We start from the raw sequence: 24,438 nt of genomic DNA, 5'->3' as shown, positions 1-24,438 counted from the left end.
GAGCTTATTAAAGCTTTCGTACTCAACCTCATACTGCATTTTCTTTCTTTAGGGCATGGTCGCTGTGAGTGCAGAGTGTGTGTCTGTGATCCCATGTGGACCGGAAGCGCCTGTGATTGTTCTCTGGACAATAGCACGTGTATGGCCAGCAACAAGCAGCTCTGTAACGGCCGAGGATCGTGTGAATGTGGCACATGCAAGTGTACTGACGCCAAATTCCAGGGTCCCACCTGTGAGACTTGTCCTACCTGTCCAGGAGTCTGTATTGAACACAAGTAAGTGTATATATACTCAAATCTAAAGAATAGGTTCAGATTTGTGAAGTCTATCCTGATAAAATACATATTTGTTGTATGTACCTTGACCAAGTATTTGTTGCTGTAATCCTCCTCTACATGAAGTAATACCTTTGTTTAGCAACTATACCATAAGAAATGGATGAGAAGATCCAAAGGTCCATTTGGCTAACCTGAGGCTTCATCATTTTGAATTAGCTTAATCGAGTGGGTATCTTCTAAAGTTATAGGTCTGTTAAACACAAAATTCACTCTTTATGTTTCCCCGGTTGGTGTTTCTTTCCTGAGACAGGAGGATACTGTTATTACCAGAAGTTTGTCGCTGAGACACAATAGCAGTAATAAACCTACACGTGATGACACGTCAAAAATACCCACTTGATTTGGTATAAGGCTGCTAAATCCTCATATTAGCTTTGACCGGAGTTATGATGTGTTTTTGGATGAAACAAGGAGTGTGGCTTATATCACCCATCTCCTACGGTACAGTGTAGTCACGCTACAAAGGTACTGCACTGCCTTGCGGTCAATACGGAGCGGAGGAATGATAACTGCAAGTTTTAACTCTTTTAATGTACAGTATATGTGGTATTTTAGCATTGCACAGACATACACTTCACACTGGACAAAAAAAACACAAAAATATCGTAACACACAAGACAACAGTGAAAATAAGATTTTTTTTTTTTATAACCATGTAACCCTTTAATAATGAAGCAAATCTAACTGCTCATTACTAACACCAACACCCTGTTCCCTCCAGAGAGTGTGTCCAGTGCCGGGCGTTTGGCACTGGTGAGAAGAAGGACACATGCGAGAGAGACTGCAGCTACTTTAACCTGATCAAAGTGAAGGACAGGGACAAGCTGCCCCAGCCCAATGACGCCTCTTATCCTTTGATGCACTGCAAGGAGAGGGACGCCAACGACTGCTGGTTCTACTACACCTATGCCGTCAACAACAACACAGAGAAGGAGGTCCATGTAGTCGATACGCTGGGTAAGCAGAAGGCTGGGCTAACATGGACCAGGGTGTGGAATGTTTCTCTTACAGAGGAACCTAATTACAGGGGCTGTGGCGGCTGGGCTGCAAAAATAGGTCATTTGTTTATGCACATACTGCTATGTTATGGGATGTTTTTCCCATGGTCTTGTTATTTTTGCACTGTTTGTTCAAGCTGCCTCAACACTTTGCTAAACCCTTCCTTGTTTCAGACTGCCCCTCCGGCCCTGACATCATCCCCATCGTGGCAGGCGTGGTCGCCGGCATCGTTCTGATTGGCTTAGCCCTGCTGCTCATCTGGAAGCTGCTGATGATTATCCACGACAGAAGGGAGTTCGCCAAGTTTGAGAAGGAGAAGATGAATGCCAAATGGGATACGGTGAGTGTTTGGAACTCTGACAAGCTCTATGAAAGATGAGCAGGGTAAATATTTTTGATTTTTGGCAGAGGTTTGGTTGAGTAATGTAAATGTGGAAAACAGGTGTTGTTTGGCTGCTCTGCAAAGCCAGCCACTGTCAGGGAATTAACTTGTGAAGACCGTTTGTTATTCTTAGCAGCAGACGAGATTCGCAGACTTATTGATATCGTTACAAAATGTCTCGCTCACATTCTGTTCAGTCCCACAACTGCAGAAACAGATTGAATGTGTTGCTTTTGAATGCCGCTCAAAATAAAGAGGAAAAATGTCAGAGCCTGAGTGGACTTTTTTGGAAATGTTATGCACTCCGAGCATAGCTGGACTTTTTCCGGGCAGTGGCCACCGCTCCTCCCCTACCTGCTTCCTCCCCCTTAGCATCATCAGTCAGTATCAATATGACACAGGACTGGATCTCCACGTGCAGTAATATGCCTCCACCTAGTGGCTGAACTGCGTCATACCCACAGTGCATGTAGGTTTGATGATGCAGATGTTTGTGATCTGTGTGCTCCTTTTTAAGGGTCTTTCTTATTACCATGGGCAGGGCAACCTATGGCTCCAGACCCCTGTAATTTCGAGAAATGAGAGGCTGTCAATGAAACTCTGAGTGACCTGGGTTTCCTGAAACGATAACAAGGCAAAGCAACTACAAGGAATTTCAAATATACTGCACAAGCTACTTCTTATGGTTGTGACCACATCATCCTGATCTGTGGCCTCAACAGAGTACTTAATTTATTTGGATCTTTAATTGGATCTCAATTTAATCAAGTGTCACAAAATCTGGTAGAGCTGGCCCATGTTTAGTTTATACGAAATGTGGCAATGTTTCCTTATAAAGATAAACGTCTGCTGCATATCCACATTTCTTCACAAGGGCAGGACAGAGAATAATATATGGGTTTAAATGTTTGCAAAAGCACAGAGCCACCTTGGGCAGATTACTAAGTGGGACCCCAAAGCTAAAGCCTTGTTTGAAAGTCACAGAGTAATTCTTACCAAGTCTGATCTAATATTAACTTCCTAATGTTGTATATGCATTTGTATTACATCACACAGCTACATAGCCTACATAGGCTTCGGTGAAGCTACATATAATTGAATACAACTACTTAAAGATGTTTGACAACAGAATATTTATGTCTCAAGAACATCTTCATCATAGGTTTGCTTTCCTGGAGTTTGCATGGAGTTATATATACTTTACATGCTTGTGTTTCTTTCTCCCTTTCTGTGAGGGAGGTGTGTGTGTTATAGTAGGAAAAAACTCCTGAAGCTCATGATCTGTTTGTAAACAACAGCATGCATTTATTTTTTTATTTTTTACTTGAACACAAGTGGTGTGTAGAGTTTTCTGGTAGGTAGGCTCTAGGGGGGGCTGATAGAAATGATTTCAATTAAAAACATGTCCTTTATTATGAAATGCACAAAATCCACACTTTGATCAACAATGAACAGGGCTGTTATCCAGATTTTATCTTCTTCTTTTATCTTCTATTTATTACATAGAGAGCCAAAGTCACAAAAATGTGTATGGTAGTGAAAGGCAAGAGACAAATAATTTTTTGATCCCGTTTGATTTGTGCCATGAATTACACATATGATGTTTGTCAATGAAAAGAATATTTTTCAAACAGAAAAAGTCACAGTTCGTCATTAAATTAGTCAAGTATAAAACTGTGAAAGTTCATAAGAACCCAACAGTTGTGTAAGTGATGCTGTCTCATTTAACGCTCATGAAAACCCGTAACCAAACCTTGTAGAGCCGGTCCTGTTTATTAGCTGGCTGACAGAACTGATTAACTCTCCTTTCACATAAGTACAGCTATCAATATGACCAGACTTGTTGTGATTTTCACCGTTTTTATTACTTTTTATTTACTGAGGTGGCTGCCATTTTGGTGTTGGAGACATGTATTTAGCAAGACTATGTAGCTCTCTGAGTGCTTTTACACAAAACTAAGTGGCACTTTACTATTTTTACGACTAACTAACTGTGATTTGCAAGTTATCTTTGAAATTGACAAATATCATGTGTAACTCACATGAAAAATGTACTAAAATGTACTTGTCTCTTGCCATTGACTATTATATATACTTCACCTCACTATTGTCTTGCTTTCATCGCTCTCAGTGGACCTAATTCATGTTTTTCTCCCTTCATATTGCCTTTTTATTCTTTATTTTCCCTGTGTTCTATGTTTTCCTGCTGAACTCTATTCTATCCTCATTTTCCACCTGTAGCAAGAAAATCCCATATACAAGAGTCCTATCAATCAGTTCCAGAACCCAAACTATGGACGTAAAGCTGCTGTCCTTTAAGTTTGTATTTCTTTTCCTTTCAACCTCACTTTCCTGCATGTGCTGTTTATGTATGTATGTCTTGATTTCACCCAGTTGCTACTTTTTTTCTAATTTCACCTGTTCTCTAAAACTATCAAGTAAACGTATAGACAAGTGGAGCCTGGAACAGTAGTATTACCTCCATAGTTAGTTAAAAGGAGTGCATGAGTGTGCTGTGACAGTCAATACAGCTGAACAATCACAAAACCTGTTCAGTGTTTAAGGATTTCAAGTGGCTTCAGGGCACAAACCTTGTCTGGTAAGTATGTGTTGAAATATGATGCCTAATTTGTACCTGCGGATATTTGGTATTTTGTCACAAAAGCATGGTGGTGTGCTCAGTAACCTAGTTTTATGTGTGATTTTGGTGAATCTAACAACAAAATTGCATATTGCTTCCCTGGGTAATTATATATTTTTTTTTCTTTGCTTTCCAGGGTGAAAATCCCATCTACAAAAGTGCTGTCACCACTGTGGTCAATCCCAAATATGAAGGAAAATGATGGCGTCGTAGTTTTTAATGAACTCTGCTATCAAGTATCAGACAGCTGCAGTATTTGGATTTGGGGTCGGAGGAGAACTTTATGTCATTTCTTCTTGTCGCTTTACAATTATAATGTACCACACGGCCACCGCATCCATATTTTTACTAACACTTATGATTTATATGCATTTTTGGTGTACAGTATAAAGAATGTGTATATACTTTTAAGTTGTGTATTTGCAGAAATGATGACAGGAAGGTGCTTTTGTTTCCCTGCCACAGGACTGGTTATGGGTGGAGGATTTAGCTTTTTGAACAACACGATGTGGACACTATGGGTATGCAAAATATATGTATAAGAGCTTCTGTTTGCTTCTTGGACACGTCTTTGTCTTTCACTCCCTCTTCTCGTCTCTCTGTGCACTGACTTCCTGCGTGTTCCTGTGTGTTCCTGACAGGACCTGAGTTTAGTATGTAAATTGTCAGCCATAGCAACACATTGTGTCGATGTGTGTGTGTGTATATATATATTGAAAACAACTGCAATAGGAAGTATTGAATAATATTTAGCATTCAACTTAGATTGGACAGTTATGTTGAATCACAGTGATTGTAAATGTTTTGAGCTGCAGCTTTGAAACTTCCAGTGTTTAAGATTTTATTGCGCTCCTATCAAGTACCAGAGGAGTAAACACACAAGATAATGAATAATATCAACTATCATTATTTGAATGGTTGATATGCTATCACAAAGGGACTGTATACCACTTGTAAAAAATTATGAAATTGTGGCAATGTTGAACAATTGAAGGATTTGTATAGTTATGATACAAGTTGCAATTGACTAATGAAATAATGTTGTATTTGCGAACTGCAGTAACTTTTTGACTCATTCTCAGGTCCTATTCCTGTGTTTGTCAAGTACGCCAAAAAATATGTTTTCTGTTGTTCAGTAAACTCATTTGTGTAAGTCAGTTTTGTTAGTTACGTTTTTGTTAGATTGTAAGACTGAGACAAGAGTATTTTGCTCAGAATCACCTCTAAAAATGCTTTCACACCCAAATGCCTCTGAAATACAACAAACAAGCATTTACAGTATTGTTTTCAAAGTGCCTTTTATTTCAATACCATGTTCTCTCCCAATGCTGTTCATGGGTTATTTATTAAATAAAGTACAAAATCTGTCTGACTTTTTATGTGTGACTAACTAGGATTATACGATAACACATTTGTGTTCAAAAAATTATTATTAAAATTATTTTTACTTTTACTTTTTTAAACACAGGAGAAATGACTTGGTAAAGCTGAATTCTAGAGGCATGTTCCAATGTTTTTAAGATCATTTCTACTAAAACTGAGGAGCAATTAGTGCATTCAAGTATTAATACACTGCTCACTTTTACTTAAAAAATGGAGCATAGGGTGCCACAGTAGCTCAGTTGGTAGAGCGCGCATCCCATGTACAGCGACTGCATCCTTGCTGCAGCGGCCCAGGGTTTGAGTCCAGCCTGCAGCCCTTTGCTGTATGGCATCCCCCTTCTCTCTCATCCCGTTTCCTGTCACTTCTCAAGGTCTACTAGCCATGAATGGCCAAAAACACTTTAAAAAATGGAGCATTACATGGGTGGTGTTTTTCCTACTTAAAGGTTTATTGATAGAGCTCATTTAGAGGGGGGTGGGGTATTGTGCTGTACTAATTTGAGTGCAAGCTTGCTGAAAGAAATGCCAGTCAAAACAATGACAAAGGTGGAGCCAACTTAACATACATCAGCCTGTTATATTTGAGTTGAATTTATAAAGAAAAAAGAAACAATGTATGGTTTTACTGGGATAGCAGTCATATAAACACTGGTCCTTTTAAACAAGCATTTAATATATTTAGTTTTAAATAGAATAAAACGGGATTTACTGATGATTTTAACATGACATAAAAAAAAGCTATATTTGTGTAGCAATAATTAAAAAGGATTGAGCTTTATGCACAGACATGATCCCTTGGAATGTGTGGTAATGATAATAAAATGCAGATTAAAAGAACCAGTGACAATCAATAGATCTATTTGATTGATGTTATGTAACACTAGAGATGTGGTGTATTTTGGAAAACACAGTTACTGAAATCGAACTTTACTACAGTCCTCACAACTCACATGTGTAACACTGTCTGCCTTGCCTCATAAAGATAAGCTCATTAGATATCCATGCATACATACAAAGCGGAAGTGCCAAAAAAAGTCATACCGGATATGGTGGGAGTGAGACGTCTCACCAAGACATTATTGTCAAACTATCTCCGTTTTAGCTGTAAACAGGACAGCAAGTTACTCAGGAGCGTCGTTTTTAACAGGCTGTTTTAGCTGTTTATTGAGAGTAACACTGCGCGCTGTAGAGGGAAAATGGAAGAAGATATACTAACGACGCTGAAAATATTGATAATAGGAGAAAGCGGTGTTGGGAAGTCCAGGTAAGCTTTAATTACCTCCTAAGAAATTGATGTCGTGGCTCACTGCTAACGTTAGCTAGCTAGCGTTAGCTTAGCAGCCAAGCAAAAACTGTGTGGTTCAGAGATATGACAGCGCTTTAAAATTACGACTATGACTCTACTGTGGTTGTCCACTTCTTTAGTAGAATTAGACAAAATGTTTAAAAAGCCGTGTGCTGTGCTGGCTGTCCAGCTAGCTTCAGTTAGCTTACAGTAGCTGTAGGTGACATCATCTTTGTTCACGTCTGACAGATTGGTTTTAAAGATGTTGCAATCGAGACCACTTTCCTACCCTGTGGCAGTAAAGCCACGAGGACTGTACATGCGCGGACAGTTATCTAAGCTGTAATTGTGTGATCGCAGATTTAAGTGAAGACACGATGAGTACCAACAGTGAGTGTTCTTGTTCCATATAACGGACTAAGGAAGAGGCGATCCCTGTTTGTAATTGCATTTACTGTATTAGAAGCGCGAGCTTCTCCAAGACCACATGGTTCACACAACAGCAAATATTTACATGTAACAGCTGAATTTAAGAGGGCATGCTTTAGTAAGCTTGGCCTCTCTAGAAGGACTCAAAGGATGTATAGTTTTTTCCGTTATGTGGTAATCAGAGGCACTAATTTGCAGCTACAATTCAGCCTAATAGTCATACTTGAATGATGTTTTAACAATATTACTCTGGCAATTTATATTGTTCAGCATGCCAACAGCTTGGTCGGGTTAGCTGCTCACCATGTCTGTGGGCCAGACTGCATGAAAGAATGCTGATAGCCAGCCTGAGCCATCAACCATCACATTGCTATGACACAGAGTACAGCTTGCCTTCCATAGTCATAACACAGTACATTGGTTAATGAGCAGTCTAAAGCTTTGTTGTGAGCCTTTTGACAAGTGGACTGTCTGGCCAAGAAATCATCTTTCAGGGCAGACTGTTGACCAGGCCTCAGGTTCTTTAAATAACAAGCTGTAACTTGAACCACAAAAGGGTGGAGGACTGTATGTAGTAATCACAAGATCTTCAGCATGACCGACAAGAGATCAAATGGAAAAGGTATTTGAGAATACCACCCAGTATGGATCAACCAAGTGTAGCCCAGGTGGTTGCAAATAATCTCAACTGTTTGTACTAATTTGTGTTCTTTGCAGCAGAGAATGTCAGCAGTAGACTTCCCACAGTGTTTGTTGCAATGTTAGCGCTGTTATCAGTTAGTTCTTCCTTTCTCTATACACTTTTTGGAGTTATTCAACACGCAACTGTAATTTTAAGGTATCGGCCAATTACCGACCTGGCCGATTATTGAAACCGATATTTGGCGGGGGGTTTTTCCAGATTTTTTTGTTTGTTTTGTTTTTGTTAGATTTCAAATGAGTAAAATCAATTTAAACATGCATGACATTGACTCTGATGCCAAATAATAATAACGTAATATCAGTCTGAATCTGTAGTGTAACTAGTAGGGTTGGTCTATTTTTGACCTTTTATTTTGCTAAATTAATGGCGCACCTTGAAAATTTCACTCAAAAGTTCAGTTTCGCTGCGGCTTTGATGCGCCTCTGGTGGTAAACTTTAACTCACCATGTGTTTGTCTCCTTCCACTGTTGTGTTTTTGTAGTTACTGTCTTGAAAAAAATCACTGCGACGGTCAGCCCTCCCGACCAAGACTTTCCCCCAGAAAACAGCATCCCTCCCCGCGAGTGAGAGAGTCAGACAGCGTCCTGTTTACTGATGTCAGTTATGTAATTATGTAATTTAGAGAGAAAACTGCATCCATATGATTATAAACAGTCGGTGGGTACATGTTTAGATTAACAGGCAGGCACCGGGGAACACGTTGAAAAAACCACACAGATCTCAATGTCATGATGTGTACCGCTTCTAAAGTGTAGCGGATTGGAAGTATAAAGTAGCAGATGGAAATGCTTATGTAAAGTACCTCAAAATTGTATTTAAACACAATACATGAGTAAATTGTACTTTGTGTAAAAATTTAGAATAACCAGTGAAGGAATGTTACTAAGACTTATATTTGTACTGCAAATGTTTAGCGTTTTCAAATAGTTTTAACTGGAATTTTTAACTTCCAACCGATACCTTGAGAAATACTCGATACCATTTCAGAAACCACGGGTGAAAATTGACACAACATTGAGGGTATAAAATTTTAGATTTTCAGTAACGAAACTGTTTCAAATGTTCAGATTCAATATGTTTCAATATTTTTAACGGTGTTGGTCCTGAAAAAATGTATATTGGTCGAACCCTAATGATTTTAAGCTTGGGTTTTTGCCTGTTTTATTTTTTGAGTGAGAAATGTTTTTTTTTTTTTCTTTTTCACATTTACTCCTGTGGTGCTGGTAATTTGCTTGCTGTTCTAACAGCCCTGTATTGACTAGGAACAGAGGAGGGACTGAGTTTATGCTAACACCCTAACATAGACCTAGGCTTGCACTTTATATTTCCAGAAAAAGGGAAGTGTTTGGTGGCCAGCCTGCATTGTTGAGGCCAAGGGCATTGGTTTCTAGAAACCAATTTTGTGCTCAATTTTGTGCTTCCTAATACAATAAACTAATTCAGGCTGAGATTAGTTTCGAATGTCATTGTTGGAATTATCCTGAGCCAGTTGAGCTATTGTCAAGTAGCTACACTGACTGGACTAATTTCAGAGTAGCATACAGTTCTGTAGAAGCACCTGGCAAGGAATACACAAGTTTCATTTTACCAGAACAAATTACCTACACAAAACAACAGTTCTAATTTTGCAATCTCCAGGCACAGCTCAAAAGCACATTGCTCCAGCATCCCTCCTGATGGACCATGAGGAAAAATAAGAGAATTAGACTTGGGTCAGGGGAAAGGAGTGAGCTTATCCACATCATCAGTGTTGTGATTAAGGCCCATGCACTTGATTAGTCATAGTTAAGAATTGAACCCTGTCCTCCAGACTGCAATCTAGCAGTGATATCATCTGGAGCTTGTACACGTAATGCAAGGGAAGGACAGAGTGATCAATAGAAGGATAGAGAGATACAGAATTCGATTGGTCTGGTGCCGCAAGACAGATCATTTGAACAGAGCAAATAGAAACCTGATGCCACATCAAAAGCTTGCTGCACCTGTGTGGAATAAAATTACTGAAAATAGCCAATATGCTGTTTTACTTAGTGATTCATAATGAGCCTTAATCTAATTATTCCCTTCTTCCTGTCAACAGCCTCCTCTTGCGATTCACAGATGACACATTTGACCCTGAACAAACAGCAACAATAGGTGAGTAACACATGTGAGCTGAGGTAATGAAAGAGTGAAATAAAAGTAAGGTATTGTGCATCAGAAGGTCAAGGTTATCATCACTAGAGTCCAAATGAGCCATAAAAGGTAATGACTCAGACTCAGAGGAATTGGGTACAATTGCAGAGATATCCACTGCTAAGTAGCCTGGGATGGGCCGTCCCTTGTTGTAATACCACCACCTGCTGCGAGAGGCGATAGTGAGTCACTGTAGCCTCTAGTCTGCTGTGGGAGAGGACAATGAAGTCAAGCTGGCCGGAGCAATTGGCTACTGCATTGAAGTTTACAGCCTCAGATGCAGAGGCTCGGCAAAAATGACTTTGATCATCATCTCAAACAACACCTCCTGGAAAGAAAGCACATCCACGGCAGAGAAAAGAAGCAACATAAAAGAAGCTAAACAAGAGTACATATTGCCGGAGCATTCCAACACTGGAGTAAAAAGCTGAATTTGCTACGTTTCTTTAGACTGGTAAGTAACATCTAACGTTTGCTGTTTACCAAAACTTATCTTTAGTTTAACTAATGACAACACAAACTGTAACAGTTAGCGAGATGTGACTGTTTTCTTGTTACCGTGGGATTGTTAAAACTGAGCTAAGTAAGCTATAATGTAAACCTATACACAAACGCCACACGTAAAGATCATAAGATAGCAGTCTCATCCTCACCAGTTAAAATGAACTACAGTTAAACTGTCACACCGGCTGTCAGAGGTTCAGCAGTTTGGTCGAGTTTGGCGTATTCTTGTTCTGCTGTCAGTTATTAGATGTCTTTATTTATAACAGATGACTGTAAATTGCGATTGTACAGACCCAGTAGTGGACAGACTGACAAAATGTTGTTCAGTTCATCATATTTTAACTAGCAATAGCATTATGGTTATGAGATGAGGCAAGGCCTTACTTTCTTCCTGAAAGAGGGCAGATGGCACCGTGATGTACGTATTGTGAGCTCTGACATCATCTGAGTGAAATAATGAATACATCCTGTCTGTAATGTTCAAAATCAATGATTAATCACACTGTAAATATCGTAGCCTGATCATATTACTGTTCACACTGTATACTAAACACAGTCCTAACATGTTCTAATAAAAAATGTGTCCGAACCAAACTAATTGCTCTGTCACACCTTTGTCTTTTTAGGAGCAGAATTCCAGTCCAGCTACCACCAGTGATGAATTACCACCCTGCCCTTTATTCTCATCTACAGCTGTTCTCATAAACAAGCATGCACTAAACACCAAAGTATCATTTTGGTGACCACTACTGTGCTGATATTTTTATACATTTTTTCCACTTTGCAATAAATGGCAAAACATGAAAGACTTTTTTGTGTTGACAATAACTGAAATGAAAGGGTTTTGTGCCAGCTTTACTAAAATGTGTTACAATGGTGATGAGGGGCAGAATATTAGAAACACATTTTAATATACTGTAGTCTAGTACAGCACCACCATTAATTACAACCTCATTACTACCTTATATAGTTGAATTACTACCTGTGCATCATACACAAATGTAAATAATAACAGGTCAGAATATTCCTGGAGCTCTGTTAACATTACATGAACTTAGTGAAATTGAGGGGCACCAGTGGTCGGACTGCACACCACATGTTAGCACTGATAATTATCAGATAAACCTCATGAGTTCCATCAGAAATATTTTTGCTGTCTAGTACATTGTCTGGAGTTGGAGTTTTTAAGAACTATAAACAACTACTGTAGGCAATAATGGCTTCCACATGCAGTAAAGTGGACATAAACTCTTCGTCATTGTGTTTCCTAGTCTGTAGGCCCTGAGGCTGCTGGCAGATACTGCACATTTTACTCAACAACAATCCACAACAAATCTACAGAACCCTTGGTTTCTGCTCCAGGAACAGTTTTGGCTCAATGTTCGCGCTTGCTTCTTGTGTCAATTGCACACCCAGTATTTATTGGAAATAATTTAAAACAGACACTATTTTTTTATTATTATACTCAAATCAAACTTGAGTTGAGCTCACCAGACAGAAATTTGGCCTGTTACCAGGTCTGTTCACAGAAGGTATAAGCGGTATTGGCGAGCTGGAAGCAAAGGTTGCCACGATACCACACACCCTTACAGCCACACAGCTTATTTGATTTATTTCAAACTTAATGATGAGGTTGAAAGAAAATCCTGGTGCTGTAACCTCATGTTCATTGAACTCAAGATTTTTTAATCCCACTGATGAGTTTGAATGTAGATTTTTTTGTTGATGTTAATTTGTGAAGAGCTTGTAGCTCACAATGCTGTCTTTGTTGGAACCACCAAAAGCATAGATTTCTAGAGATGTTGAAACCGTTTTTTCTTTTCAAGGTCAGGGTTTGGATCATTACTGCTTTACTTGGCCAGCTGAGAGTCTTTACCAAACAGATGTCTTTATTGGAGTTAAGCTTCCCTCATTGACTCAAGATCCCTCAGATTCGGACAGAAACCACTTTTAATCCAATATCACTTGAATCAAATCCATGTTCAACCTTTTACACCTGAAGCAGTTCACTTGAGGCTGTTTTTTTCTGTGTTCCAGCTTTCTCAGTACATTGTTACATCAGTAAACAGTGTACTAGCTTAAAAGTTTCAAATATGCAAGAATGAATCACTGTAACAGTAAGTCTTCTGGTCTTAATGAGGTTAGAGATGATCGGCAGACAGGTGAGCAGAAATGTTGTCATGACAGTTGCATTGATGACCTTATCACCTAATGTCTTCTGGTTTTTAATGAATATGATCTGAATAAACAAATAACCATATATACAACAGATGTTTGAATAAAATATAAGCTGATTAACATTTTAATCATTCCATGGTTTAATTATCTAAATAATTTTATTGTAGAAAATCAGCCATTTTATAATTTGGACAGCTAGCATTTACTTTGGGTAAGTTTAAATTGTATTGGGACAGTTTGGAAAGGTGGTGAAAAAAGTTAAGTTAGAGCCACAAGATCAAGATCTAAACCAAATGTCAATAAAACTTAAAAACATGACCTCGCCCTGAGTCATGTCAATAGATTTTCATCAGCAGAACACAACTCCATGATCCCACACTACTTGCATCTTCTGTTATGATTTGAACAGAGATCGGCCCAGCCTTGACATCCAGCTGTAGTGGCATCTTGTCATGTTGTGCTATAACAAACAGATGCTGTATTGTAAAGTAGGTTCTCTGGGAAATGCCTGTTTGTCTCTGTACTGAATTAAAGCAGGAGAGACCAGTCCAGGTTCAGGCAAATGTTTATTGTCAACTCCTCTCCACATGCACCTGGCAGCAATATCTGAGCAACCCTGCTGGACTGGAGGAAGAGCTAGTTGTTGACTGTGTGAACAGACTGTATGTCATATATCCTTGGCCTGTCATCATGCCTCCTCTGTTCTGTTTCCCAATCCTTCTCCGGTCCCAAATTTTAGAACTAGCCCATCATAAGTGTACATTTCCCTGTTAAATCTGTCAGTGGGTGCTAATAATCAGGCAGATATATAATCCAGACCAATACTGCGAACAAAGGCAATGGAGGAGATTTACTTGTTGAGGTTAAAGGGGACAACATTATTCTTTTCATGTAAATGTTTTGTTCATTTGGGAACTAGCTGGATAGTTATTATGAATCATGGCTCTCTGAGCCATTTCACATGTGGTGGATTTTTGTTATTTACTTTTATAATACAGACTTGTATTGGTTTCAGTTCTGAACAGTTAACCACACCGCCACCACCACGTCTCTTTGTGGTGTATGTGAGTACACTGTCACACCATAATTTAAATACAGGACACGGGATGGGCGTGATGCCAGTCTGAAAGCTGGGGTAAGCAAAAGTTCAGAGACAGAGACATCACTTATAATTACAGTCTGTCACAATGATACATTATTCTTGGCAGTAATCGTCCAAACCTGTAGGAGCTGCCATATTGGGACTGAAGCAGGATGAGGTAATGGTGACATTATGAGTGATTGACTCGCTTTTCATTGTCTAGGTGTTGACTTCAAGGTGAAGACCATTAATGTGGATGGGAACAAGGCAAAGCTGGCAATATGGGTAAGTAACAAACTCTATTCACTCTCCATTTCAACCCAGTAAATAAAAATGTGACTCTTATCTGTCAGTCAGAGCACAGGGATCAACTATCACCCTCCTCCATGAACCAGTCTGTCCATTCTCTAAAGTGGCCAATAGATGGCGCTCATGTTACACAATTTTGCCCACATGCTCCATGAGGGACACAGAGGAGTTGGTCTTGTTTTTTATGTCTGTCTGCCCTGGTTCTCCTTCTGTTTGAGCCACCAGTTTGTCCTGCCAGTGTGTCCGGTAGAACTGAGCTGTGTGTGTGTTGCAGGACACGGCAGGACAGGAGCGCTTCCGAACTCTGACGCCCAGCTACTACCGCGGTGCCCAGGGAGTCATCCTGGGTAAGCCAAGCTGCTGACACCATCATTGCTCAAGCACCTGTGTGTGTGTGTGTGTGTGTGTGTGTGTGTGTGTGTGTCTGTGTGTGTCTGTGTGTGCGTGTGTGTGTGTGTAACCTTTTCACTTCAGAGTCAGGCCCATGGTTGTAAAAACAAGTGATGGCTTTTCATCCTGTGACCCACACACACTTGCCTCTTTCTGGAAGTTAGTTTATATCCTTAAGTCCGACTCTTCATATGGACATGATTGTACAGTATGTATATGAACACACACACAGGAACTAAGTTAAACCTCTTAAACAGACTTCCTGTGCAGCTTATGGTTTTTGACCACTCTAATGATATACAGAAAGACACACGGCGCCTCACTATATCACTGAGATTATGAGCACGCCCCATGCGATACTATCAGAGGCTTCAATGCCTTTGGTTTTATCAACCATGTGTTTTTTAGATGAAATCATATGTCATATGATTGTCACATGTCATGTGAGTTGTTTATTATATTGTAGTTTGTTGTCTTATTTTGTCCTTTTTTCAAAAAGTGAAATAACTCAGAATAATTGAGAGTTTTATTAGGTCTATGCTTTTAAATTAAAAAAGGAATCAGATATGTTCTTAAATTCAAGGCCTGTTAGACTAAATCACTTTTAAAACAGTGTTGGAAAATTAATATTATAGTCTTGTATCCTGTCCTGTCTGTGCACATAAAAATATGGTTAATGCAAGACAGTAGAGCTGCAGCTAACAATTATTTTAATTGCCGATTAATCTGTTGATTAACCAATTAATCGGTTAGTTGTTTGGTCTTTAAAATGAGGAGACATGTCAGATTATATTAATATCAGTTTTTCCAAAAAGCCCAAGGTGTCATCCTCAGATGTCTTGTTTAGTCCACAACCCAAAGTTATTCAGTTTGCTTTCATAGAGGACGAAAGAACCCAGAAAATATTCACATTTAAAAAGCTGGAATCAGAGAATTTCGAATTTCTAAAAATTACTCAAAACAATTAATTGATTATCATAATAGTTGTTGATTTTAATTTCATATTTCACAACTAATCGATTAATTGCTGCAGCTCTACAAGACCCATGCTGCAAAATGTTCCTCTTGTTGTGTTATAGATTCAGAGATGGCAAAATCCAGAAACGATGCCTTTACCTCAGTCTTACTTTGGATCTAACTTTGGTCAACTTCTCAATGAAATGTACAATGTGTGTATTTATTTGCCTTCATTCTTAACATATCTTGTTCATTTGCTTTGGCACAGTGTATGATGTCACACGACGGGAAACCTTTACCAAGCTTGACAACTGGCTCAACGAGCTTGAGACGTACTGTACAAGGAACGACCTCGTGAAAATGCTTGTGGGGAATAAAATCGATAGGGTGAGTGTGTTTGTGGTTTATTTTAATGTTTGACAACATGTCTAACTAGAGAGGATGGGCACATTATGAGTCTTCAAACCAGCTTGTCACACACTTTTTTGCCTTTGCTTGAGCTGTCATGACCAAAGATAGACTTAATATCTACTTTTTGGACACATTTTAAAATTGTTATTTCTGTATCTAGAGATGCAAAACAGGTATATACACAGTGACTCTGTATAAACAAATATCTCACAAAACAGGAAAATATATAGCCAAAAATAAGTATCTTCTAAAGGAAAAGTCAGCTTCCAGCCAGTTGACAAATTACAGAACTAAATGATGGTGGCAGACCCACTTTCATATTTCTGGCAGCTGCTCCTTCAGCAGGATACCAGAATCAGTCAGCGGGGATACAAATGCCCACTAAGTAGAGCATTATGAATTTATTGTGTCCTGTTCTTTGTCTGTGAAAATCACTTTTCCCTCTCTGCCCCGTGACACCCACAGTAGCTGACAGCTCCGCCCGGCAGACCTCAAATAAGCCATTACCTCTCTTTTGTTTTAGGAAAACCACGAGCTAGACAGGGCAGAAGGGCTGAAGTTTGCAAGAAAACATTCCATGCTTTTTATAGGTAAGTGAGGAGGATTCCTTACTCCACAAGGACCTGCTGGGCATGAGTTACAACAGACTATTACACACGGTTTTAGAAATAACTATCATACTTGCTAAGGAATTTCTTGCGTAGTTCTATATATAAAACATGCTGCATGTATCATCTTCCATGTGCTCACTGAGTTTTATCTTCCTCAAGTGCAAAAATGTAATTCTAAAACTTTTTGTCGAAATGAAAAGAGTATTTCCAAGGCGTTTCCTAACATGTTAATTCTGGTTTGGCTTTAGATTTATATCTTTGTCTTACAGTTATTACTATCCTTTATTTCTGGTTATCATCATGTTGTGAAGTTGGTGTTGATTATATCCCCTCATAACCTCCTAAGGTTCACTATTAGTGTCTGGGGTTGACAGTTATTGTAGAGACATTTTCCACCACTCCCCAGTCCAGTCTGTGAGCCCGGCAGATGATGACATCAAGATGCAGACATTAACAGTTGTTGTATCTGTATCTCATCTTCTGTTCTCTTCTATTTCCAACCTCCATCTCTTTTAATCCACCTCACATCTTCTTTTTTCTTTCTCCGTTGTTTTTATCTGTCTCTTTTCTTATGCATCTGTCTCTGTCCATTCTCGCCACCCACACACTGTTCTTCCAGAGGCGAGTGCTAAGACCAGGGACGGTGTTCAGTGTGCGTTCGAGGAGCTGGTGGAGAAGATCATCCAGACTCCCGGCTTGTGGCAGAGCGAGAACCACGGCCGAGGAGTCCAGCTGACCGACGAAGACGCAGGAGGTGGAACCTGCGGTGGTTACTGCTCCCTGGTCTAGACGACACACATGCATAAACACTTTCGGACACACATGTTCAAACACACACACGTGAATACCACACACAGTGTCACACAAATGCAAGCATAGAGACAAACATATCCCCCCCTCCCACTGTGTGCTGTCCTGAGCTGAGCTCCCTCCTCAGACATGAAGGCAGTGGAGGTCCGACAGTCTTCCCTCCGCTGACCGTCCACACACAGACACTACTATTTGCACACTTTATAATAACAACGCTGCGCTAAATGCAAAATGCAGCTCAGCCTTCCTCTTAATGGAATTTGAGTGAGTTTTTCTTCTCCTCTTGTTTTGTTTTGAGTTACAGTTTTGTGCAGTTTCAGAACCTTGGTTAAAATAATAACCATTCTCACTTCATATATATATAAATAAGTAAAATAAGTGAAAATGAGTTAAAAAGTATGAACCAAAGTTAGTCAGACAGATGGCTAAATCTCTGAAGTATGATAGTGAGAGCGGAAAACCAGTTTTGACCGAGGCTCCTCTCTACTCTCCAGCATGCTTATCGTCCTCGGAGCACCTTGCCTTAGCGAGCACATCTGTAACAATGCAGGGCCGACTTTTCTGCAGTCTTTTGTCTTTCCTCTGCTCTGTCCTGCTGCTTGATCCTGATCAGACTCTATCAACATCATGCTGCTTGTGGAGAAGCTTATCAAGCCGAGCCATCTCATACTCCATCTCACCAGTCTCAGTCAAAGGTTTGGATCGTGTGTCTCTGTTGTCCACACAACTGCCTCATTTCTCCAGAATATAATAGAGTTACCAAGTGTCTGGAACTGTTGTTTTACTACTTTTATTGACTTGGACTTCAAACCTTTGGTGTGTTTTGAATAGTGCATAAATCAAAGAGATTGGCACCAGCAAGCTTTCCACTGGGTGCACGAAGAAGAGGGAACCTCTTAAAATTGCACGCCTTTGTTGTAACGAGTTGCTTTAATGGAGTGCGACTTACTGGCACTCCCACACTCAGACAGATAATATTGGTAATATCACTAGCACTGCTATGGTTTTTCATATACATCCCTTTGACTGGACCAAGACAAAGGAAAAGTGTTCAATATTAGACGGGGCAGTGAGTCATGAGGGTGTTTCCACTGAATTTGGAAAATCAAAGGGAAGGCTGTGTGCTCCAAATTGCTAATGGATTTCACAGTACTCCTATCCCAGTGTTTGTATCCGAGAAGCCGTTATACATGTACTGTACCCCTGACCTCTGGCCATGTTTGTAGTATTCGAGTGCTGGGAAATGTAGTTCTGAGAGTTTGATCTTGTACCAGGGACGGTGAGAATGACATGGACTCTAAATCTAATTTTTTTTTTTTGTTTGTTTTTTTATCTCTTTTTAATTGCATGAAAAACTGCGTGCCATTCTTTGTTGTTTGTCCAGTGACAGCCTTCACAAGCTGTTTGCTATAACTACTTTAACTTATATTTAGCTAAAAAATAAAACAGTGCTTACAGGTTTACCATTGGACAGAAATGGGATAATAAAACAACAAGGAAGTAGGCTTTTACTTATTAAACTGGTATAGCTGTCTTTTTGTGTTCAGAAATATGTTGGAACATGTATACCTTGTAAATTGTGTGTATTTTTGGAATTTGGTGGGATAATTCCTGTATGAATTGTAAAGCTGAATGTATACATATTTCACTACAAACCGCCCTATGTATTAAACTAAATAAAATTCTTTTTTAAGTGAATACAAGTGTATATGTTGGTGTTGATGCAACTCCAAGCTTTAGTGTGGAGCTGTTGACAACTATAACTCCAGGTGCCAACTGAAGAATAAGTCTTTTTCAGTAATTGCTCCAAGTGTTCAGCAGAGATGAATATGAATTCTCTGCTGTCATGGTTTCCATGTTGGAAATGTCACTATTAGGTGATGGTTTTTCACTCAGCGCCCCTCGCATTCCTCTGTCCTCAGAATAAAGACTTGTGTTTAAACAGTGTCCGAGAAACCCTCAGACCCCAGACGTGTGATCTATCTAAATCATCTTTTTGGCAGACATCTCAGGAAACACCACCAAAGCCATAACTCACTCTACCAGTGCTCTAACTGGGATGTGCATAATTCCTGGGCGATTATGAAAGGGTCGGGGCTGGCAGCGAGAGCGAGGACTCTTCCCCTTGTAGCATATCCCTCATCTCCTGCCGCGGTCCAGGCAGCCGTCTGGAAATATGTCTCAGTCAAACAACAACGGAGGCGTACAGCATAATAATGCCTTCATGTGGTCCAACCATGTGCTGAACTGTAGCACTGCTGTTTCCTCATGCCTGCACTGGAAAAACATCAGCTACTCAAGGGGCTGAGCTGACAGATTCTGTATTTTTTTATGTAAAGCTGGTTGATTCACATTCATTTTATTGTCACATCATGAGAAGTAGGGCAGCCTTCGTCAAACCCCCTTTGAAGAAGCCAATGAAAGGAAATGAAAGAAATATCATATCTGGGAATATTGAATCTGCACATGGTTGACATTTTTGCTTAAATGAAAAGATTATTTCAGATACATTTTTATTGATCAATTAATGACCTAATCATAATAGCTCAACTACAACTATGGCAAAAATAATCATGAAAGTTATTCGTGCTCTTCTTTCAACATGTGCCACATCAGCAATGCTGCCTTGGATCTAACTAGGTAGTACTAGTCAAATATCAATTGAAATTCATACAACAGTTGTGAAAATGATTCAATCTGGAGTGTTGTTACAAATTTACAAATGCGTTTAATTTCCTATAACTTATTCACAATGAAAGCCCACCATTATTTAGGCATTTGAAAGCTTGTTTGAAGCTTCGTTACAGGAAACGTTGCGTTTTCACCAGCAGTAACTCAACATGACTCCCATAACAGCAACACCACTTTACAAAGATACAGTAAGAAGCTACAAAAGTACTGAGAGCTGAGCACAGACATGAGAATCGATTTGATGCTTGTTACAGGTTGGCCGCAGTCGCGAGACATCACCTTAGCCCGCTTCAAGGCGGGTGGTTGCGGCTCGGCCCTGCTCTGGAGCAGGTCCATCACGGGCTCAGCTCAACTCGGCACAAGTAAAACTGGTGATGAAAAAGCAAAAGCGGCTTGACACGGCGCAGCTAAAAGTACTGGTGGAAAAAATGGCGTTATTATTATCCCGACTTGAGACAGCTAATAGGACAGCGAACTGAGCTAACTTGCAAACGGCAGCTGTAGTTACCAACAGTTAGCTGTGATATGATTCCCCCTATTGGTTTAGAGTACGAATTCATCAGATGGCCAATTCTTACATATTTCACCTTTAACCACAGTGACTATTTCATTTCAGGAGATCATTTTATCCTCTTACGTAGAGTACTATGGTTTTCTCGGCCATAGACTAACTCTAGCTGCACAGCAACAACAAAAATCTGCACAGAAGTTGGGCTGTTGTAGAGATGGAAGGCAGGACTAAACACTCTTTTGGCACATCCAGACTCAGTAACATGCCAAACTCCCAAAACTCCTCTGTCCTGCCCCACCTTGTTGCCTTTAGAAGCCTGTGAGCAGCTTGATGGACTGCTTTCTGTCTTGCTGTCTGTGTCTGAGCATGCAGCCAGACGCTAAGCTAACAGAGCAGATCTGGCTCTCATTAACGCACTCTTGTCTCCCTGCTCCTCCTCTGCCTGCTGCTGTGGCGGTCCGTATGGATTAGCGCTCAGACGAGCTCCTCAGGAGAGCAGTCATGCTGTCATGTGTAAAAATGTTACGAGACATCGGGCATCGTTTCATAAGGTGTTGGGTTCCCAGACGTCACTCACTTTGTCATGCTCATTGCCGATTTGCTATCAGGTAATTGTTTTGCCATGCTAACTTATAAGAGCAAAGAAGAGAGTGAGAGGATGATTGGAAAGATCACCCTTTGCCGCAAACACCTGAATTGTATTTCGTAGGGGGGAACTAATATGTTCGCCATAAGGCCGGCCTTGTGATAATGAGAATGTGATAGGATGGGGTGACAGGCCTTCTCCGACTTCTCTTTAACAGAGTCCTTGGACAAGAGTGCAGTGCCCTCAGGTCTTGGGCTAGAACCTTAAATAATAAGTTCACCCAAAAATAAGAATGTAGTTATTATCTACTCACCCCCATGCCAATGGGAAGTTGGGTGAAGTTTAGTAGTCCACAAAACATTTCTGGAGCATTTCACAGCAAAACTGAAGTAGATGGGGACAACCAAAAATAACATAAAAATGGCTCCACACAGCTCATCCGGCACAACCTAAAGGCCCTGATGCACCAGGCTGATGGTCAGCTTTCGAAGTCTGTTGGGGCCATCAGTGAGCGTCCATGGTTGTCGTCTGTGCGGTGTGTCTCACACCGTTGGCGCTGGACGGCCCTTGTTGGAAGCCTTGAGGCTGACTGAGCATGCAGAATTGGTGCCGGCTCGTCGGTGAGGTAAATCACTGTTAGGGTAGGCAGATGCACAATGGAGAAACGGAAAAAGGAAGGGAAAGCCCATTAAACCTGTTGTGGTAGTATCCATGATTTCCTCCAATTAGTGTGGTTCCTCTGTATCTTTCACTAGTGCCATTTGCAACTTTTTAACAGACATATTCTTGATTAAATACAACCCCTTTGGGCTGTGTGCCTTCCTTTGTGCCTAGATTATCTGCCGATTAACTAGCAAAATTGACTTGGACACACCCTAAACTCATTTGCGCTATGCGCTTTAGAACAAGCACTATAGATCATTTAAATAGTGCCCTGAGTCTTAATAAGAGTTATTTTGCTGTGAAGCTCCAGAACTTTCCGTCACTATGGGGGTGAGTAGACATGACTGAATTACCAGATGAGAGCTGGAATTGTTCTGAATTGTGTGGCTCAGGTCAGAAGTGATTTTTGGGTGAACTGTTCCTTTACAAACATGATCAAACTTCTCGTTTTTTTTCTCTCTAGATGACCTTCCTTGTTCTGGTCAAGAAGACTCTGAGGCACCTGTAGGTCTGCAGACTGTGTCACTGTTTACGTTCTGAGGTGAGGTAGAGGAAAATGCCCCTTTGCTCCCTCACTTTCCTTCCTCTAAAGTCAGCCAAAGTCGCGCTCTGGCCTCACTTAGGTTACCCTCTGAGCACCAGAAGGCTGTGAGGTAATGACCAGCATGCCCAGAACTGATGGCTCTGTCACTGCAGGTGGAAACACTTTGATTATGTGGAACCGTGTGTTTACATTGTTGCACCCGTTCACATTTAGACCCTTTGACATTTCATCAGCGATGGGGAGCGTTCCTTTTTCAGGACTCTGATGTGTTATGAGCTTTTTGACCTGCTGCAGGGCTTCCAGAGAAGTCAGTCAACCCCCCCTGATGTCTACCCGCTATTTTTTAACCTTCATGTGTGGGCCTGCTTTATGTTTTTTTATAAAATAATATTTAAGCTAAGGTGACTACATGAATGGTCGCAGTGTTAAATGTACAGAGTGAAAACATCTTTGGGGAGTCCTATCAGGACACAGGGGCTTACATACTCACGAGCAGCAGAGCTGTATGCGTACCCATCAATCACACCAGGCCCCTAAACTCAATAAGAACAGGCCTCAGGTAAGCAGAAAACCTCTATCCTTGTTTGGTGTGAACTTCTGGCCCCGGATCCATGTAAATCAATTCAGATAGTAATAGAACTGTAATTGAGTTTCCTCGTATTTGATACTCTGTCAATCTAATTTAAAAACTAAACGATAGTGTTGTAACCCACTCTTGTTATTTTCAAAAACATGGCGCCCTGTGTACGGACCCTAAAGAAAACAGGAGACAGGGACTCAGAGCTCCTCTCGCAGCGGGGGTTGCTTTCATCCCAGCCTTGGGTTACTGCGGCAATAAGCACAAGGGCCGAAGAAGGACCAACAGCAGGGGAACTGCATGATGTAGAAACGAAACACTACCGCCCATGACTCTACTTGTTCACGGTGCTCCCGTTCCATGTGGCCCTCTCCATCTCAGATTCTGCGGGCCATGTCGTCATTCAGCGTGTCTGGACACCCAGCCGGATCTCGCTCATGCTACTGCTACAACATGGAAGCAAACAGGCATATACTCAAGCCATCGGTTTCTATAATAAACTAATCACTTTGTATCAACATGGGCTGGGTGTAAGCTTTCCACATGCTTCATACGTTTTTGTGGACTGGCCACATGCTTCTACTGCTGTGCTTCGCTCCCAGTTAAAAAAAAAAAATCCACATTAATAAACTCCCTTTTGGGTGAGATGATTGGCATGTATAGAAACAAATTCATTATTTTGTATAAATAATCTGTGCCGTGTTGTAATTGTACTGCTTATTTTTCCTTGCCAGGCTGATCTCAATTTTGGGGTTGGACCAGAGAATTTGTTGTAAACCACCAAGACTAAAGACCCCGATTTCACTGACTTTGAAGAGACAAGGAGGTCCTAAAGGCCATGGAAGATCCGCTGTTCCTTCATAGAAGCTGTTTTTCCACCAGAACTCAGCCCGGGAGAGTTTAGGGACAGAGTTCAGAGCTTGAACTTTTTGGGACTTGGGAGTTTTGTCGCTCAAGGCCTAAACCTTATTATGACCATTTGCCCTCTTTTGTGCCGTGGATGTAACCCAAGTTCAGGTTTATTACTGAAAACCACAGGAAGCTCAGGCTCTTTGACTGTATATTGGACAATTGAATTTGAAAACACAAAGCCAACCTCTACCTCTCCCACCCTCCCACCAGCAAGCTTAAGTTAAATAAAGCTCTCTCCAAGGAAATAGTACCCAGGTCACACAAACACAAGAAACCTCTCGTGTACGCGGGTTTCATTTAATTCAGACCCTGCATATCCACTATCCACTTTGTCGCAGGATTTCCTTTCAATCAGATTACGTAGAATA

General features: G+C 40.5%; 2 protein-coding genes across 2 annotated transcripts in view; both read left to right on the top strand.

Moving 5' to 3' along the window:
* itgb1a (integrin, beta 1a) overlaps nt 1-5,732 on the top strand; it is a 31,112-nt gene extending 25,380 nt beyond the window's left edge. The window contains exons 13-16 of the mRNA XM_073488462.1: nt 53-275; nt 1,060-1,295; nt 1,511-1,677; nt 4,497-5,732. Coding sequence (XP_073344563.1) covers nt 53-275; nt 1,060-1,295; nt 1,511-1,677; nt 4,497-4,562 — 692 coding nt within the window. The 3' untranslated portion in view covers nt 4,563-5,732. The remainder of the gene's footprint in view (nt 1-52; nt 276-1,059; nt 1,296-1,510; nt 1,678-4,496) is intronic.
* Nucleotides 5,733-6,785: 1,053 nt separating this feature from the next.
* rab18a (RAB18A, member RAS oncogene family) lies at nt 6,786-19,289 on the top strand. The gene is made up of 7 exons (XM_073488382.1): nt 6,786-7,007; nt 10,241-10,296; nt 14,322-14,383; nt 14,682-14,754; nt 16,023-16,141; nt 16,689-16,755; nt 17,396-19,289. The coding sequence occupies exons 1-7, from the start codon at nt 6,940-6,942 to the stop codon at nt 17,563-17,565; spliced, it is 615 nt and encodes a 204-aa protein (XP_073344483.1). The 5' UTR covers nt 6,786-6,939; the 3' UTR covers nt 17,566-19,289.
* The last annotated feature ends 5,149 nt before the right edge of the window (nt 19,290-24,438 follow it).

The sequence above is a fragment of the Pagrus major genome, chromosome 19 (genome assembly GCF_040436345.1).
Source record: "Pagrus major chromosome 19, Pma_NU_1.0".
Lineage (NCBI taxonomy): Eukaryota > Metazoa > Chordata > Actinopteri > Spariformes > Sparidae > Pagrus > Pagrus major.
This window is presented reverse-complemented; position numbering and strand designations above follow the sequence as displayed.